Here is a 19,550-nt window from a genome sequence, read left to right as displayed (position 1 = left end):
CGGACAGGAAACATTTAAAGACACCTTTTGGACAAGTTCATTACATTTCTAAGGAAGTCCAGTTATCTTTTTGGATCGGGATAACTCCAATAATCTGTTTTCTGTTCTCCTAAGAACTATGAGTTTGGAGACAGAGTTGAAAAAGAAACACTATGCTTAGCACAAAATAGCATGCCTGTAAGCCCAGCAGTGAGAAAGCTGGAAGTCAATACACCTCAAATGCTACACACAAGAACATCTCATCTTCCACACACTAGCAACATTCCAATGAACTGGCTTTTTCTTCTCTATCTCCTCCCACTGGCTAAATTTACAATTGAAAGACTGTTAAGATATTTTAACAACAACAGTTGAAGAAAGAAGTATCATGTAAAAGGAAGTGAACAAATGACTCACCCCAGCACTAAATTCACAGTATCAAAATCCAAATGGTACACACCTAACCTTTTCTCACGTCAAAAATGAAGTTACATATTAAACTATAGATGAAATATTAAGTGGCTTGAGAAACTGAAGCACAACTATTAATTTAGTTCAAAAATTAAATATATCTAAGCTTGGCTGTTTAGAAGAATATAAACTAAAATAGATGGTTTATATTATTAAATCACAGTTTAAAAAACTTAACAGATTATGGAACATTTATGGTCAAACAAATAATACTTTAAAGAATGAAAAGTGATCAAAACAAAAATTATACCCTACACCATTATGTATGGGATACATTTCAAATCTGTTATGTTTTTGCCAATTTTACCTTCTACATGGAGCCCTTCTATGGTCCATGCTCATCGGCTCACCAATGGCATACACTCAAAGGATTCCTCTTTACTGGTAGTAACTATCTCAGGACCTGATTCTATGAGCTATGATTTGGTGCTTGCAGCATCTTCAGCACTGTGTGTGAAAATGAAGGCAGTATTTTTGAATATTTTTCTTTGATGTACAGATAAGCAGGACTTTTGAAAGAGGAGCAGCACATTTTAGAAACAGAATAATCAACAAAAAACCAAATAGATGCTGCTTTACTTTAAGCTAAAAAAAAAAAAGGCAACAAAAACCAGAAACAAAAACCTGTACCAGACCATCTGTAAGACATACAAACATTTTAAACTATCAAAATATACAGCAATTCAGTTGAAGTATCAAGAAACAGGATACACTGACTGCTATATAGATAAAATATTATTTGCTGTACTGTTAACATTTAATTGGTGCACATGCTTTTTCAGTTAAAACATACTAATCTCTGAAACTCCAGAACCTGTTTTCCTACCATGTCAAGTATGAATAAGCAAACTAAGTTATCTAAAAATTCCACTAACACACTATAACTGTAAGACAAGTTATCAAGTTCAGTGATAACAACAAGTCATATTCTCTATATTTAGGTCTTACGGGTTTAAGTGGGAATAGTGCCCTATTATAAAAAAACATTTGTGAAGGCTGTTGACGTTTCTAACCAAAGCAACTCCTGCATATTTTAAAGGTTTTGATTCTTTAATTGCAACAATTAGCTGTTTGAGGAAAAATAACAAAAATTACTTAATCTGATAAAGTTTAATTACTGCAATCTACTCATCTTTTCTTAAAAAAAAAAAACAAAACCAAAAACAAAAACCAAAAAAACCAACAAAAACCCAAAACATATTTACCTAGAAATATAAACAGTTGTTTAAAAACTTAAAAGACTTTCCACTGAAATGGAACCGTGAGTAACAATGCATTTGGGGAAGCAGCAGATTGCTTTTCAATACACAACCACAAAGATCTCACAGGGACAACATTAATGTACTGAAATATATTAATTTATATACTTCCTTAGGTTGTGCTTACCTGTTGCTTTTTTGCAGCAGAACCTAAGGTGGAAGGTCTGGGAAGGCACTGTGAAGTATAAATAATTGCACTGTTTGCAATTAATAAAGATTTTATACCTTAAATGAATCAAAATCAACAGCCTCCATTTTGTGAATGATAAAGAATCCAGTGAATTTAATTTTGCTCAGTTTAGTACATAATAAATGCACCATTCTCTAAGGTTATCTACAAAATACCATGCAAAATATCTGAACTATTAAACTTCATACCCTACACTAAAGATAGCAAATACTGTCCTAGCCTTTTTTAAGCTACCAGAATAATTCCTAATTTTAAAAGGGATAAAAATAATTCCTTCTATTTCTACAGCACAATACATACATTGCTAGTTACCTGAATAAACTACTTCAATTGTCAAGCCTTAACTTTTACTTCTCTGTGCAGCCACCCTAAAAAAAATTTATTCTCAAAGCAACAATATGGTGTTCCAAAATATAAAGCAAGTAACAGTTATAGAATTATTTAAAACATACCTACATCACTACATGTCTGCAAACTATCTGAAGACAAAGACAACTTCTGTCTAACAAGTGGTTCCGAAGACTTCAATGTTACGATATGCATACTTTAAAACACTGAATGATACAGCTGTCTCAGGAGTACTAATGAAAAGAACTATTACTCAGATAAACAGAAACATGATTTTCTTTAGCTATTGCTAAACGTTTCAGGAATACTTACCCACCAAGCTCATATTATGTGTATGTATATATATATATATATACGCAAACCTATGTTTCTGAATTAAGAAGCAATTATGATTTCCTAAGATATCAGCACTGTATTCCAACATAATAGTCACACAAGTATGGCATTTTCATTATGTGGAACATTGACAAAAAGATACTGTTGCAGTTCATCAATTTGTCATTCTGATGTACTTACAGTGCAATGCTCCTTGAAGGAACAATCAAGGATGATACACAGCACAGTCCTCCTCACCCCTATAGAGCTAGTTCTATACTGGCTGGATCAAACCTGCACTTCAACAGACAATGGCAAGACAGACTGTATTGCATGTAGTCTAATATACGCAAAGAGCCAATAAATATGCAAAGAGCAAACATAGGATTTCAAGAGAATCAGATTTTTAGTATGAGCATTAGAGCAATAAGAAGTTTCAAGTATATATAAAAAAATAATCAATTGATTCAATACTTGAGTATTTACAAAAACAGAAGTTATCTGCTCTGCAGGAAGTTCTCAATCGCTCCCCACCACTCAAACAAAACAGCGTTTTAAGGACAGATGCAATTTTTGTAACTACTATGCATACCACATTGACTTTTCTACACTGAATTTGGACTGCTTTAAACTGAAGGCTTAAGCACATTACACTTAAAATAAATTTTATAACTAGTCTGAAAAATCGGTAAAATAGTTATGCAGGAACAGTTTTGAAGTATTCAATTAAGAACAAAAGTTATCTGTTATAGCAGCTGCACAGGTCTGAAACAGTGGTCATGTATAAAAGGAAATTTCACTGTTAATGCAATGGAAGTATGCCAAAAGATCACCTTCTTAAACACATGCAATTTTAATCAAATAGAAAGAAAATTAAGGTATCAAGATTACTGGTGCTAGGCAGCAAAATACAATGAATGAAAGAGATCCTCCATCTACAACTATTCTGCAAGAAGGGAAAAACATGCTAACGACAAGTTTTTAAACTCAACAAGGTTTCATGGGGGGGGAAAAAAAAATCTCATTTGTGTACAGGTACCTTGATTCAGCGTTGCAAATCAATCCTATAATTCTTTATGTACCCACATATCCAACTTACCGACACAGGAGGTTTCATATTATTTATTGTAAAGCACAAAACAGGCATTTTAAAAGTGATAAAGTATACATTGAAAAAGTACATTTATATCACAAAGCATTGACCACATAATTGCAAATACATTTGCTGGAATGTGTACATCTACACTAATACTAAAAACAAACCATTTTTCATTTCTACACAGAAATATTACCTCCTATCAGTAGTGATAGATATTTTGTACATTTTCAAAAACACTATTTTTTTAACCAAACAAAATTAAGATCTTCATCAAGGCGTCTGCATCCATACATTTAACAAAGGTTTTTTCCCCCACACAATGAAGCAAATACTGTATTGTCCACTTCTTATTATTGGCCCTGTGCAGAAGAGATACATAAGAGATACACAAAAAGTTAAAGAAAATCCTTTAAATTGAGCTAACTCAGGAGTGAAGCCTTTAAGAAGGAAAAATTGGTTAATGTAAATGGTGGTGGCTTCTTGCATGGTTTTCAAAACCCTGGGAGGAGAAAGTTTTTCTTTTTTTTAAAAAAAACCATAATCACCAAACATATGGATAGATACAGAACTCAAGTTATCAGGTAAACAAAGCCATGTATTAATTATTCTGATAGTTATTTCGCTATAAAAAAAGATGCATACTCCAAAGGTAACAAAGCAGGAGACATGCAAAAAAATATCTATAACCACTGAAATGGAAGCCAGTCAAAAAAACCACTTAAAACTTTATACCTGTGGTGCTGGAGGATGTTGTGGCATTCCCTGTGGACTCGTCTGGGCATAATATGCTGCCTGTTGCCTGTAGTACTCAGCCCATGCGGCGCTGTAATCTGGCTGACCACCTGGCGGAGCCCCAGCAGGGGCAGGAACTGCTTGACCTACAAGTAATTAAGATTATATAGCTTTGTTGCTGCAATAGAAATGAGAAAATTTCAAAATCTCACTGCCTAACAAACATCCCCTAGCTTCTTGCAATATTCCTCCAAGGCTTTTCAATAATCTTGCGGCTGCTTTTTTTTACCTAACCACTCATCCTATTATTTTAATGTAACAATTCCCATGTAAAGCAAAATTGAGGAACCGTAAGGACAGTTTTTTCCACCTCTTGAATCATGTTTCAGAGCAAAAGTCTTTAAAGCCTGCTGACCTAAACTGACCTGAACAACCGGTAGCATTTAAGTTAAAATACAGGTCAACAGGCAAGATTACTTTTTGTAATCCACCTAGACTGACTTTATCTTATTGTACAGACTGCATTAATTAATTTACCAGATGCCAATTCGTTCACTCCCCCAATTTTGGGCTCCTTAATGCAACTGCTAGGTTATTGCAGATTACATTTTTCAAAAAGAGCATTAATTTTTGTAAACATTTACTCCACCATAGAATATAGTCCTGAAACTTCTCCTTCCAACTTTTGCTTTAGTTCTGATCCTCTAGAAATAACAGCATGTACACACACACACGTACACACACACACTCCCCCCCCCGACAGCTGAGAACTACCGGTCCTTCCAACAAAATCAACTTGCAGCTTAAAAACTTTATAAAGACGATAGACTAATACACAAGGACTCTTCAGTGTATCAAAAAAAAAAAAAAAAAAAAAAATTACAGCCAACTTTTTAGGACCTCAGTCATGCTGTTCTTCCAAGGAAGGTTTGTCGCAGACATCTTTACTTCCTTTTTCCCTTCTCTTATTTCAGAAACATCAAACACACTCCACTTATTACCACTATCTTCTTCACAATTTTTTATCTGAAAGGTGCTTTTGCAGTTACTACTGCAGAATGTACCTGACTATAAGCAGAACAACACACTCTATCCAACCATCTGTCCTCACACTTGCATGCATACAGACAGAAGGGTTTTATATGGAGTGCTTCATTTTAAGTTTCTTGAACTTCCAAAACAGAGCAACTATTACTGTGATACAACATTTTTGTGATCTACATTCACATTCTTAAAGGGTTATTTTTTTCGTATCAAAGTTTTACAGTCAGAATTAGGATACTATCAAAAACTCACCACCTCCAAGTTTTTCTAGGATACTAGGAAAAAAAAAACCAAAAACCAAAACACCACATCCAATCACACTACACCAAATAAATCCAAGCAAAATGCAAGCCTGCACCCTGTACAATGTGCACGTAATCTTCTGTTCTGCCATCAAGAAAAAGGGGCAGCTTCCACACAATGAGGGCTGAAAGGTTTCAATCCTACCTGAAACCACCTAACCTTTTGTTTGGATACAAGACCGCTGAGCAACCTTCTGGGGAACATGAGTATCAAAGATTCTAATGAACTGTATTCTAGGGTATCAGACAGAAGGTTGGTTTGGTTTGTTTTCTAAATACTTTTACACAGAAAATTCACATAAGAATACTAGCTACCCACACTCCTCTTACATACGTGTGTATTCTTCCAATCCTCTCAAAAACATTAAGTGTGAGCAGAGAATCTGAACATTTGGCAAAGCACTATCCTGAACGTCTTCAAAATACAATCTTCCATTTTCCAACCCTGTATACAACTTACGTGGTTTTTCCACTTACACTGTAGATATATTAAAAAAACCTCTCCATCACTTTTTGGGTTATACAGTAAAGCAATTGTTTTCCTAGAAAAACTTACTTAAATTTCTTCAAATCTTAAGAGCTGAAATCACAATTTATAATTATAATTTACTACAACTTACAATTTACACTTCTGATCAATTATTTTAACCAAAATGATCTTCAGTATGGTTACAAATTATCCCAGGATACACTTTTTGCAAGTTCACTATTAATTTATGAGATAATTCTAATTACAAATCATTTAGCTATGTCATAGCTGTCAGCACAACTCAATGTCAAAGCTAAGGCGTTTTTTGTGTAATATGACCCAAGAATCTTCTGACGTTCAGCCAACTATCCCAAGGCAGTGTTGCACTTCAAATAATAAATGCAGTATAGGAAATTTAACATCTACTCAAAGATGTCAAACAGGACCTTCTGTCCTGAAATAGGTTAGTAAAAATTCAAAGTATTTTAGCTGCATCGTTCTCCTACTAAGTACTGCAAGTAATTCTGAACCTACACATGGAATTCAGCAGTTTAGTTGAAACTTCTTTTCAGTGTACAGAACTGCACTGACAGTACATGCTTATTAATATCCAGATTCAACTGGAACACTAATAAACAAGATTGATAAACTACATACAAAGGAAATACAAGAAACGCAGAATACCTTCCCATTAAGGAAGGTTAAGAAAGAAAATGCCAGATGATTCTACGGTTCTTCCACTACTCAAATCAAAGGTGATTCTAACAAGAGAAAAAACCTGTTCTTTGTCCTCCTTCCCGCTACAATGCTGTGGAATCATTGAAGAACAGTTCCACTACTTTATTATGGAATCCCTTAACTAAAAATCAAGCCCACAATATACTAGAATGACTTTAAATGATAAATTTACGAACTCCTATGGTGACATATAGATCATTTATCGAAATATGACTTCTTGTTTAGATGGAACTGTTATCCTTGGGAGATTTTTAGGGCCCAGTTACGCAAATCTTTATTTCAGCCCTTGTAGGAAAGAATAAAAATACTATGTCTCCAATTCAAGATAATAGCATCTGTGTCTTCAAAAGCTAAACTACTGTCTTGTGACCTGCTAATACTCAAGGGAAATTTAAAACTTCCTGAATTTATGAAGTAGGGTATCAAGCAAACAGATGGTTTGGGTCACCTACAAGATCCATGTACAGTAACTTACCAGTGTGCATGAGTAATTTTACTAGCTTTTCAGTCTTATTTTTAATTGTATTTGCTACTCAAAGCAACAGTCCCTGACCAAAACGAGAGTCTGAAAAAGGAGATGGACTTTGCCACTACATTTGTGAGTTGGAAAACAGGTTATTTTCAAGTCACTGTTCTATACACTGAAAAAAATAGGAAAGTGTTCTCTGTCATTAGCCGAGTCATACTGCACCAGTAGGAAGCCACTTTGGAAAACTGTATTATGGTTTTGATGGGAGTATTCAGGAGTGCTTTAGAGTTTTCAGATCGCTCATACTTAAAGTATGAGAAAATCCAGAGTACCAATTGCAGTAACACATCCAACTTGTTCAGCTCAGTACTGTCACCCTCATAAGCTTGCCCCATGGATTATCGAAGTAGCTTTCTTCAGCAGCAAAAATAAAGCTGCTTGGGCTCAGCAAGTCCCAAGTTTCAGACCAGTTCTCCAAAACAGCTGTTTGTGTAATTATCCATGCTGTGAAAAATCTGAGAGAGTCCTTGAAGAGTGAGTGACTTGTAATTCCTACCTTCCCCTTTTTGCACAAGTTAATAGGGACAGAAGCATTACAGTACTGTAGAAAGCACATACAGTAATAGCTGTATTTGAGAGCCCAGAGACCACATGAACCTGCTGATGGACAGCCTGCCTGTTCATCAGATCTACTACTTAACATTGTTGTTAAGGAGGTGGGGAAAAACACCTCCATTTAGCACTAAATCAACTCTAGGTGAATTCTCCGCCCTTCAACCTCACTCAGTCAGTTCTTCCTCTTTTCTAAGCGGATGTTAAGATTTTCAACATGCTGAAGAAGCAAAAAGTTCTCATTATTTACACAATCAAGTTATACAGGTCCAGACATCAAGAGTGCTCCTTCAGGCAAAGAACTCACTTTGAACTAGAAAAAGAAATGAAGATCAAAACTGCCCTTCTGTTTTCCCTCTTCTTTGATTGTTGTCTTGGGATTTTTTAATTTTGCATTTTAAGAGCAATTCTTTACATCTCCCAATGTCTATCTTTTTTGGGTTCACACTTCTCTCTGGACTTGCTCCCAGAAACTCTATCCCAACACTTTATAACTAGCTATTATTTAATTAGAGCAAACGCAAGGCTAGCGCAACCCAGACTTTGCTTTCCAGATAGCAAATGAGAAAGATGGCAGAGCCCCTGCCAACGAATTACATTATTCTTAAAAAGGCAGTGAAAAAACCCCACAACTTTGCATCGAAGAATGTGAGCTGAACTAACAGAGACAGTAAATGGAAAAAAAAGTAGTTAAATGAAACAGGAAGAGGAAAAATGGAAAGGCCCATCACATCTTAAAAATCATGTGTTTGGGAGTTCTGTTGCAATTTTCTTAGTCTGACACACTATTCTTGAAGTAAATCATCATTACATATTTTCTGTTTCATTTCATCACTTATGCTGTGCCAAAATAAAGAAGAATAAAGGTAAGTTATGTCTTGGCAAATAATTTGAGATCAATCTGGTAGAAGGCTGGTAAGAGGAATTGAACATGCTATTAATCTTAACTCAAATGCTTTTCCATGAGAAAATTGGGTGCAGTTGGAAGAGGGCAAAAAAACCTCACCAAACCCTCCCACCCACCCAAACAAACAAGAAATCCAAACTAGATGCTACTGTATGTCTGGTCAAACAGATACCATGGAAAGCACTGGCATTTATAAGCCCACTAGTCCTCAGTATACAAGTCGACATCAACCACAATATCCATGGAAGGACACTGTGGACAAAACACTGACCTGCAAGACATTCTCATTATTTAAAAGATAGCACCACCTTCTGCCAGTGCATCAAGACCACATATTCTTTCCTTAATCAGTAAATGATGAAATCATCAACTTATAAAACTGAAATGTATTTGCTTGTTAAGTCAGCTCAAACAAAATATTTGGAAAAAGCTAGCAACAAAATATAACCTGCAGTTTAAACACAGCTCTTAAGTGCTGCAAAGCAAATACTATTTTAAAGAGGGCACGATATAAATGAAAGCTAGTTACAATGCTTTAATAACCTGGAACACAGAAAGCAAGTTACAAGAAAAAAAAAAAATCTGTAATCTTAAGAGCATTAGGAAACAACTACCAAAGACGACAAACAACAGCTTCATAAAGTAGATCACAGTTGAACTCCTTAACTTATGAAATATACTTTAAAAATATACTTAAAAATACTCAGATTGAAGTATTTAAAAGAAGTTGTTTCCCAATGATCAAATATAGACATCTCATTAGGTATGAAGTATTTTTGCAAAGCTAATTACTAGCATGAGTACAAGTAAATGCCTTAAACACAACACAAATTTTTAAGTCTGTTTTTCTGCAGGGTTCAGGGCTTCCAGCAGTATATGGTTCAGAAGACACACGGATTGTGCATTTTTTTTTGGGGGGTAAAAAAAGCCCATCTCAAACGAGATATGCAAGTCTCCTAAAACATTCTACTATGAAACAACAGAAAAAACCAAGCACACATACCCATTTTTTTGTAGTACTCCTCCCAGGCCTTGGTATAGTCAACCTGCCCTGCTGGTGCTGGATTTGGCTGATCTCCTGAATTACATTAAAAATAGTCAAAATAAAACTACTGGATTTTGTTTCATACATAGAACAGTTTACAAATAATCAGCTGAATTTTTCAGTGACAATCCCAAATAACATCACTCAAACCTGACACTATAAACCCATGTGGTACAAGCTACTACAAATATAAACAAGTAGTAAAAGACACCACAAAGAAACAAAGAATCATTTAAAGTTTTCAGTATGTTTTCAAGATTCGGGAAATGCACACCACTCATGGTACAAAATACTACTTAAAATTTAAGCAGTAAGCCTCATCCAGGCACAACAATTATACTAATACAACTAAATACTACAATTGTAATTGTCCTAAAACCACTGGAAGTGATGCAACTGTTTAAGCAAATGACAATCAACGGTTTGGCTCATTCCACTTTTACTTATGACTGACTGCACTATGTAGATGCAATTAAGTCAGCCCAAGTTGCAGCAAAATTCTCTTTGGAGTATATTACATGATAAATACATTACCCTTATTATGGCTGAAATTAAGAAAAGCAATGTTGAAGGCTGTAAGCAAGTTTTCCAAAAAAGCCAGCTACCTTACAATAAATTTACCCAATATATGACAACAATAATAAAAAAATAACGGGGCATCTACACTCCTGGCAATGAGAAATTTATCCATTTTACTAAACAGCTACCTTGTCCATTAGTTTGGGTTGTAGCCGGTCCACCAGGAGGGGCTGCAGGTGGTGGCTGTGCTTGCTGCTGATAGTAGTGAGCATAGTAAGCTGCCCATGCTGCTGAATTGGGATCTGTTCCTGGCTTACCTATGAAAACAAACCATAAGCATTTATAAAAGTAGTATGAACGGAATGCTGTCCTCAATTAACCCTGTCCTAAGCACTCATATTTTCCTCCACGGAAAAAACCATCTAAACCAAATAACCATCCTGTAAGTATCTTTTCTTTCTAGCACAAACTTTCGATTAGGTTTCAGACAAGTGTACTGTACAAAGCATACTTTCATAAGACTGATGAAATAAAATCATTCTAGAACCCTTACTACTACAATGTCATTTATTAATTTTTAAATGTGGTAACAGAAACAGATTTTCAAGTTTAATTAAACAGTCATGTTACTAAACGGTAGCAACAATGAATCATTCGAGCACCAAACAATTTCAGTGGTTTTACTTTTGTTATAACCTCACACTAATGACACTGGCAAGAGGCGGAGGAGGCATGCCAAATACATATTTCTGAAACAGAAGAATACAAGTCTTACTAGGTATTTGCAATGCTTGTCAGTTAAACTTTTTAAGGTAACAGTAAAATACAGAGAGACATAGTATTTTAAGAACCTGAATCCCCATACATGGTTATAAAGCATCACTGTTTACTTACAGCTTTTTAGTATAACAAATAGCAGCAACACTTGCATCTTCTGAAGCTATCTCCATGCTTCCCTTATTTTTACCTACATCTAGGTAGGCCAACGATGCTGCTTCCTAGAGCCTTATTTCTCTGTTTTTCACATACAGCCTTTAGGAATGGCTTATTCTTGCTGAATCACAGAGATTAATTACATTACCAGATTGGCAATTCACAAAAACTGCAAATCTACTATTAGAGAATGTAATGTTCTATAACACAACCAGCATCCTTCAACATTATTTGCATCCTTGAAGAATAAAAATATCTACAAATAAATGCGGCCAACTGAGGAAAGAACTTCACATAAAGACATTGACACAACTGATACTTTAGAACATGGGAATGGAAGTATATTTCCCCCAAAAACAAAATAGGTAAGGCAGTGACTAATGGAAGAGAAAGAAGAAATCTCCTGAAAAAGGCATTCAGGGAGAAGAAATCCACAACAAATTTCTTGCAGTATTTCATTCAGCATTGAAGTCAGATGTAACCACTTAAAAAGCACACAGTAGTATCAGCATACAGAAAACAATGTTAACACGCTGTTTCCTTTTTAAATTATACTGCTTCCATCAACAATAGTGGATTTAAACTAATATGTACTATATTCTAACGTTACCTGCAAATAGCAAATAAGACATTGCTCGGTTCCCCCCCTCCTTCCCCTTAGTAGCTACTTCTCTAGAATAGAAGAACACAGAGCGGGATTCATTAAATTTCCAAAGAAATCTGACTGTAGTAACTAGCTCCACTTTCACGTGACAAGAGGCAAGCATGGTTCTGGAGAAAGCACCTCTGAAAAAAATACTAAAATAACCCATTTGTTACACTGAAATGAGCAACTAAGTGGACAACTGTACAAAACTCATCCAAGTAAATGCTAGTCGAAAAAAACACCAACTTCAACTGCACATAAGAAAACGTCATTAGATTTTTAAGAGGAGTATTTATCAAAAAAATGGTTTAAAATCATCATCAAGATGACATCAAGTTGAGTATTTGCCTTTTTCTTACAGATCTTTATGTAGATAAATTATAAAAAATGAAAAGGTAGTATGAAAAAAGGCTGTAATATTTTGGCAGTGGTTTTGGATTAAATGACACTTTTGGTATGCTGAGACTTCAAGTCAAGTCACTGTGAATCATTCTACTTTTAAATAACGTCAACAGGCATTTTTAAATACTAAACTGAATGCACACAGAGCTACCTTTTATAAATTAGGGAAATGAAACCAGAGATGTTTTTTTGCCAAGAAAGGATATATAAAAGACTTGAACATGAATAGAACTCTCTTGTAGACTGTAACATCCTCCAAAGCCCTCCCCTTTTTCACTAGTGGAACTTGTGTCAGGACCAGTGGCTATCAGAAAATATTTATTCCATTTATAACAAAAAATAAAATTGAGATCTTTTGGCCGAAGTTCTGAAGAAGCTCTACCTCAAACAAATGAGGTACAAGTGACTCAAGCATCTAGCCTTACCACGCCTTCTGTGACTGCAGTTCCGTTTTCCCTTATGCTCTAGTCCAACCAAAGGATGTAACTTAAAGAAAAGCAGGATACTAAAACTTCAGGAAGTTGTAATTAAGTAAAAACTCCCGGTCTTGAAAAAGATAAACAGAAATAGAAGAAACAGATTCTACAAAGATGGGTATCAGAAGAAAATACAAAACCATTATAAGCAAAAGCTCAAAATACACAATCCTAACTAGTTTTACTGTATTAACAGCAGCTCAACAGAATTTTTATCCCTCAAAAAGGACTGAACATAATACATTTGTATCACACTCGGAGAAGCCATCCTCACATAGGTCAACAAAAGGTAGAGATATGCAATATAGCATGAACTGTGCAAAGTCAGGATCAGTGAGATTGTACGGGGCACTGTTTAAAATAAAACGCAAAGTCATTGACTATTAGGGAAAAAAAACACATCCTCATTAAAGAGCTTTATGTAAAAACATCCATTGTAAGAAAAATGAACTGATTTGCTCAAAATCAGTTAACCGAGTCTTGCAAAAAAGTATCATAAATTGGGATGCAGAATCAGTAACGCTTAGTAAAGACGCATATTCCAACTGTAACAACTGAATTTCAACATCTCACAAGCAACATGTGGAAAGTGTAAAACATACGTAAACTGACAATCAGTAAAGAAAAGCCTGAAGAATAGGAGCTTTTTCAGATTTACCAGTGTAACACAAATGAACTGTGAAACGTATATACTTGTAAGGACAAAATGGATATACTCAAAGTATATCCACACTACAGCAAAACTGTGACATTTCTTACCTGGATCTGGTGGATTTGGTGGCTGCCAGTGCGGATAAGCATTTCCCCATCCTTGTGGAGCATATGGAGCTGGGGGACCACTAAAAAAAAAAATCAAGTCATACATATACAATGAAAGCCAGTCCCAGGGTCACCCTACAAAAAAGGAAGCTAGCTGAAGCAGTACTTACTGAGGTGCAGGGCCAGGAGGCCCTGGATTATAAGGAGCTGGGTTATATGGTCCCATGGGAGCCCCAGGACCTGGTGGCCCAGGAGGTCCATGTGGGCCAGGAACAACACCATGGGGTCCATGGGGAACAGGTGGACCCAATGGATTTACTGGACCCTGTAACAAGAGTAGCACACAGATGAAAATAAACCTTGAAGTTCTCCATTTTTCAGCAGGTTAGAAGCATAAATCTGAACACTTTAAGAATATAATCTAAAAGGTTTGACTATTTTCAAATTAAGACATTTCCCTGGAGAAAACAGTCTTTCTGAAGATTAATTAGGCTTATGGCTAGTTAAACAAGAGTTAAAAGCAGCTGTGGCAGTAACAGCAACTAAAAAGCTGCATTTATTTCAGTTCTTTCTTGAGGAAATAAAGAATTTTACAAATAAACATGGATTTTTCCACAAGCTGCATTAAAAACCCCCACAAATTAAAACAAGACTATGTTTTAAAATAAACTGATGTATCTAAATCTGGCTAATCTTGCTAATTAAATCTGTTTGTAAGATCAGGTACAAAAACCAGGTAGTATGTTTGATTACATGCATACACATGCAAACTGAAGTGCAGTGAATTTAAAGAGTGTAAACTTGGATTAAAACTCTACCTAAACATACTGAGACTGAAAAACTAAACACAGTTTAGTAGCTTTAACAGTATCAAGGATATCTTTGAAGTAATAAAATTTTTCATTATGCACAAAGTGGGCATCTTCAAGGACATCATTAAACAATACACTATATTACATTGAGGAAAGCAACTGTTTCTTTCAAGTTTTTGCTTCTTTTGGTGCATCAAGTTAGGTTTATATTACTTTAAACCCAGATTACCATTTATTATTATCCATTTATTATCTGATTAAGTAATTTGGCGGTGAAATGGAAGAAAAGTCTCCACAAAGGAGACTTGCTTCCTACTCTGTTTAGTTATAATAGCAAACCAAAATACAGTTATACACTCACTCCAATCTTTTCTTCTATAAGTTGTCGTGCATAATCTATTTGCTGGGGTGTTCCACGGATAGTAAACATCTTCATGTTCGGATCCGCATTAGGTGGAGGATTTCTTTGAAGTTCTATTCTAGCACCAGACTGCTGGCTTATGCTTTTAATAGTTTCACCACCTACGATGCAACATACAGCTTTTATGATATGCATTGAAGTGAAAATACTAAGATTCAAATCAGAGAAAGTCAACTGCACGGAAGCTGAAGAAGTGAAAAGACACCTATTCTTACGAGCCACACAAGAACATTCTAACAACAATTAATGAAAAGCCTCTTCAGTGTCGTATAGAGCTTTGATTGCAATAAACTAGTAAAAATAAATTATTTTTAAAATTAAAGACCACAATATTGTTACTCAGAAAGAACAACAAGGAATTCCTACGATGTTGTCTGGGTTTTTCCATTCATGTAAAGATGTAAGATTAGACATGAGTAACAACCAACACCCACGGTTATCAGTAAATACAACCTTAAAGCCTAACCTCCCTATAAAGCAGTAGGCAAGCACAGATAACAAAAAACCAAACCCAGAAGCTGACCAGATGGTAAAGTCCCCATTTTTTGCAGTGCACTAAAACCAGAAAGTTAAATTCCCTAAACTAGTTCCTCCCCTTATAGGATCCTGAGAAGTTACTTGTATCATTAGTAGGCACGAAGTTTTCAAAACAGGGGTCATTTGGCATTTAAAAAAACCCCAAAACAATCAACCTTCCAGGTCAAGAACTGAACTATGTCAGCCTATTTGCTGTGTCTGGAAAACACATTACAAACAAAAGATTAAGATAACTCCAACGTTTCATTTCAAAGCATACAGTAAATTGTTTTTAAAACAAAATTATTTGAGAAGCAATTATTTTAACACACACACATAAGTTACAGGATTCCACTGTAAAAGATCTTCACTGGAATATGTGAAAATTAGTTTTAAGAGTGAGTTACAAATGCAGTAACACTAGGCTAATCAAGCAGTATCAAATGCAAGTTAATTGTAAGATGCATAATCTAAGAATCTACCAAACACTACCAATGGAACTCAGTACTTATCACTAAAAAAAAAAAAGTGTTAGATAAATCGATTGGTTCTTGACTTTTAACTACTGAGTTATGTGTTTTGGTGAGGAAAATCTGAAAAGAGTATTAGGAGTGTTATGATTTAGCAGCATTATGTTGCTCTACTGTACATGAAACTATTTGCAAAGGCTTCTCTTGAAACATCTCTCCAGTATGGCTATTTGTACAAATAGAAAAGCTCAGTTTTTTAAACTACATATAGATACACATATGTAAGATATATTGCCTTTGCCAATGATTAATCCAGTTTTGCCAGTGGGAACAATAAAATTGAATTCCTGTAATCCACCAGGAGGCCCCATGTTCCAGTTGCCTTGGCCTCTACCCCTTCCTCGACCACCAGGTCCTGGTCCACCAGGGTTACCAGCCTAAAAAGAAAAAGCAACAAATTAGCATGTTCTATAAAAATTACTGCAAACAAATTATTAATACTAACTGGTTACATCACACCATTTGTTAAGAGAAAACTGATTTATTACTCAGATAGTTTTGACAGTTAAAGTACTATCTTTTCCAGAAGACCTAAATTACATTTTAAAATACGTTCTGTACAACTCTGCATATGAAAGATGGAGAAGGAAACGACATAGAAGAAAGCAGGAAGTTTCACATGCACAAAGACAGAATTTCTGTCTGCCTTCTGTGAATGCGGTGGTGGGGCTCATCTCAAAATAAGCATTTAAACCATCTTTTAAACACCAATTACAACCAAAAGTAACAGGATACTGGCTATTAATACAAGACAACAGAAGAAGCAGCTCTAAAACCAGCCAGATCAAGAACTGCCATGACTTTGAATCAGTATTATCATTATCATCCTGATACTTGCAAAACTGTAACTGTAAAAGCAAACATTCATATTCCAGACCGAACTTTGAAATAGATTCAAATGGCACCATTAAATTATTTTCTTTAGTTACACACTCATTTTTTAAGTTTTAAGTCTTTCCAAAAGTCCAGCAGGAGATTTTTAAATGGTAAACAACATATTACCCAACCTGAACACTTCGAAGGAGATCTGTAATAATTTCTGCAGCATGCTGACATCTGTCAGGAGGCCCTGTGATTTGGGCTATTCTATCTGGAGTTGTTCCATCATCTGGAATAAAAATGAACTATTCCAGTATATGTAATCCAGTAAATTTACACTCAATTCACAGAAACTTACAGACATATTACCAACCTGGCTTAAATTGGATCCTAACACCAGCATCGTTCTGTATCTTTTTTATCATCTCTCCATTTCTTCCAATTACAATACCTACAGCAAATCGTGGTATTGGAACCTTAAAGAGAGAAAAAAAAGTCAGGACATCGACGATGCAAATATTCCTACCAAATTCACACAATTAAAGGGTCACATATTAAAATGGTAAACTAGGGCCAGCCCTACGCCACTTAAGGCTTTCTGAAGTATTTTTTAATACCAAGTCACAAGCCTAGCAAATACTGGACAAAAGTATCAAAAGAAAGAGATCCTATGCACTACAAGTTCTCATAGTGGCAGCAATTCCAGTGGATATTATGCTTCTCACAATCAAAGAACAGAAGTTCTGAATGGGCCTAAAATGCAGATTCTAGCAGATGAAACTTTCAGCCTCACCTCTGATGAACAGTTATAAGCTCATGACTTGCATAATAGGTGGACTTAAATATTCTTCTGTAAAGGCCAAACTCCAATTTCTATAATGACATTAGATACTTAGCCATATAACTTATTTGCTTATTTGATAAAAAACTCCAGCTAGCTGAAACTGTTCAGAACTGCTGGTAATGTAAAGTGAATGCTGCACACCATTTAAAGTCATAATTTCAGCAATGATCAAGTAATACTTACATGACACAACCACTTTTGGAATCTGTTTAAGAGCTTTAAGTGGTATTACCCAGCTTAACATTTTAATGTTAACATCTCAAAATACAGTGAACAAGTTTTTCAACCATGCTTACGTCTATCCCTTCATTTCCTCCTATTCTTGACCCATATTCGTTGCGCACCTCTCTAAAGCCACCTTGATCACGAATTAACTCCAGCACCATTTCCTTGGCTTGCTAAAAGAAGAGTGAAATTTCATTTAGGTACTGCAACATCAGAATGGATTTTAAAGTGCTCTGAATTCTGAAGGACTCCTTACTTGAACTTTATAAGGGTCTCCAGTTATCCTAAGGGGCTTGTCTGCACCAGTGTTCTGTGGACCATCTTGAATCATGACCATTTTGACACCTGCCCGCTCCTATTTGACAAAAGGGAGGTCAATACCCACTAAAATCCAGGTTCGATATTATCACGTTTAAAAGAAGATACATATATACCTGTAATTGTTTAATTGTCTCTCCACCTTTTCCAATAACTAATCCTGCTTTACTTGCTGGAATCATAATTTCTTGGACTGCATTTCCAGGTCCATCACCGTGATGAAAGCCAGGTGCAGGTCTTCCCTTTTCAACTATCTGATCAAGTAATCTTTTTGCTGATCTGTGAAGGAATATATACATTTATAAATCCACTTATTCCTACAAGTATCGTGTCCACACCTATTCTGCTTGGAAATTTTTATTTTTTTAGTTTGAAAAGTTTCTGCAGGAGAAATATAATTACTATCACTAAAATATGAGGCAAACTCAGTAAATCTGTAACAGTAACTTAAGAAACTAATTGCAAGATAATGTGGTAGACCTAAAGCCATCCTAATGTCAGAATACAAAAGATGGTTCTTTACTAAACACGTGTAAGTAAAAGTTGCCTCCTCAAACATGACCATCATCCCTGAATATAGTTACACTGATCAAACCTTAATTCAGAAGATGGAAACCTTGTCCTTTAAAATATTAAAAAAAAATAAACCTGTGTTAATTAGAAGATATTAAATTGTTACAATTTACCTTTTCTAATGCATTAAAAAAAAGAAATCACCAGACAGAAAACTTTTTCTAACTTTGCTTAATTTCCGTAGTAATTCAGGTTACTTCTTATTTGACAGTAATTTCTCTTTAATCTACTAACAGCCAATCTTAAGGTAGATCTATTTTATGTTAAGTTTTATAAAAAGGCAAAAAAAACCCAGACTGTAAAATAAACCTAGCTTTAACACCAAGTACCGTGATTCAGCATGCAAAGTAAGGACATTTGTACTTGTAACCATTACCAGAATAGTGGACAAAAGCAAGTATGTATTTACCACACATGTAAGTCAGTTGCCATCAGAGTAAAATCATGATTACAGTACTAACATTAGTTAAAAACTCTTCCCTCTAATATGTGAACAGAATAAACTGTAATTAGAAAGAAAATTCCCATAAAGGAATGACTTCATTAACAGCAGCCTGCTTGGCTGCAACATAAGAGAAGAATGCCATGCTGCTTTCCCAAAGGAAAACATGTAGCTGCAGGCCTTACCTGCAAACATGAAGTGGGAGCAACTAACATAAATGAGGTAATACCAAATATACTACTACACTTAAGATCTTTCCTAGCAAAGCCAGGATAAGTTGGTCTTCAAGTGGTTATATAGCCTCTGTGCCAGTAATTAAAAAAAAAAAAAAAAAAA

General features: G+C 35.2%; 1 protein-coding gene across 5 annotated transcripts in view; it reads right to left on the bottom strand.

The window, feature by feature from the left end:
• FUBP1 (far upstream element binding protein 1) overlaps positions 1-19,550 on the bottom strand; it is a 38,624-nt gene that overhangs the window by 12,945 nt on the left and 6,129 nt on the right. Inside the window, exons 8-21 of one of the 5 annotated variants that reach the window (XR_002086303.1) lie at positions 18,316-18,478; positions 18,138-18,236; positions 17,953-18,054; positions 17,186-17,288; positions 17,001-17,101; positions 16,229-16,370; positions 14,888-15,048; positions 13,885-14,039; positions 13,715-13,794; positions 10,687-10,815; positions 9,938-10,012; positions 4,394-4,539; positions 2,764-2,861; positions 1,837-1,884 (exon numbers count right to left, since the gene is read on the bottom strand). Coding sequence is in view for 3 of the 5 variants with exons in the window: in XM_019474152.1 (XP_019329697.1) it covers positions 1,837-1,884; positions 4,394-4,539; positions 9,938-10,012; positions 10,687-10,815; positions 13,715-13,794; positions 13,885-14,039; positions 14,888-15,048; positions 16,229-16,370; positions 17,001-17,101; positions 17,186-17,288; positions 17,953-18,054; positions 18,138-18,236; positions 18,316-18,478 (1,504 nt within the window). In the remaining 2 variants the exon portion in view is untranslated. Of the gene's footprint in view, positions 1-757; positions 898-1,836; positions 1,885-2,763; positions 2,862-3,667; positions 4,021-4,393; positions 4,540-9,937; positions 10,013-10,686; positions 10,816-13,714; positions 13,795-13,884; positions 14,040-14,887; positions 15,049-16,228; positions 16,371-17,000; positions 17,102-17,185; positions 17,289-17,952; positions 18,055-18,137; positions 18,237-18,315; positions 18,479-19,550 lie in introns of those variants that run through there. The other 4 variants (XR_002086302.1, XM_019474152.1, XM_019474154.1 and 1 more) reach the window with 4 other exon arrangements.

Source organism: Aptenodytes forsteri, unplaced genomic scaffold (genome assembly GCF_000699145.1).
Source record: "Aptenodytes forsteri isolate BGI_AS27 unplaced genomic scaffold, ASM69914v1 Scaffold119, whole genome shotgun sequence".
NCBI lineage: Eukaryota > Metazoa > Chordata > Aves > Sphenisciformes > Spheniscidae > Aptenodytes > Aptenodytes forsteri.
The sequence above is the reverse complement of the archived record's forward strand: the minus strand, read 5'-3'. Positions and strand labels throughout refer to the sequence as shown.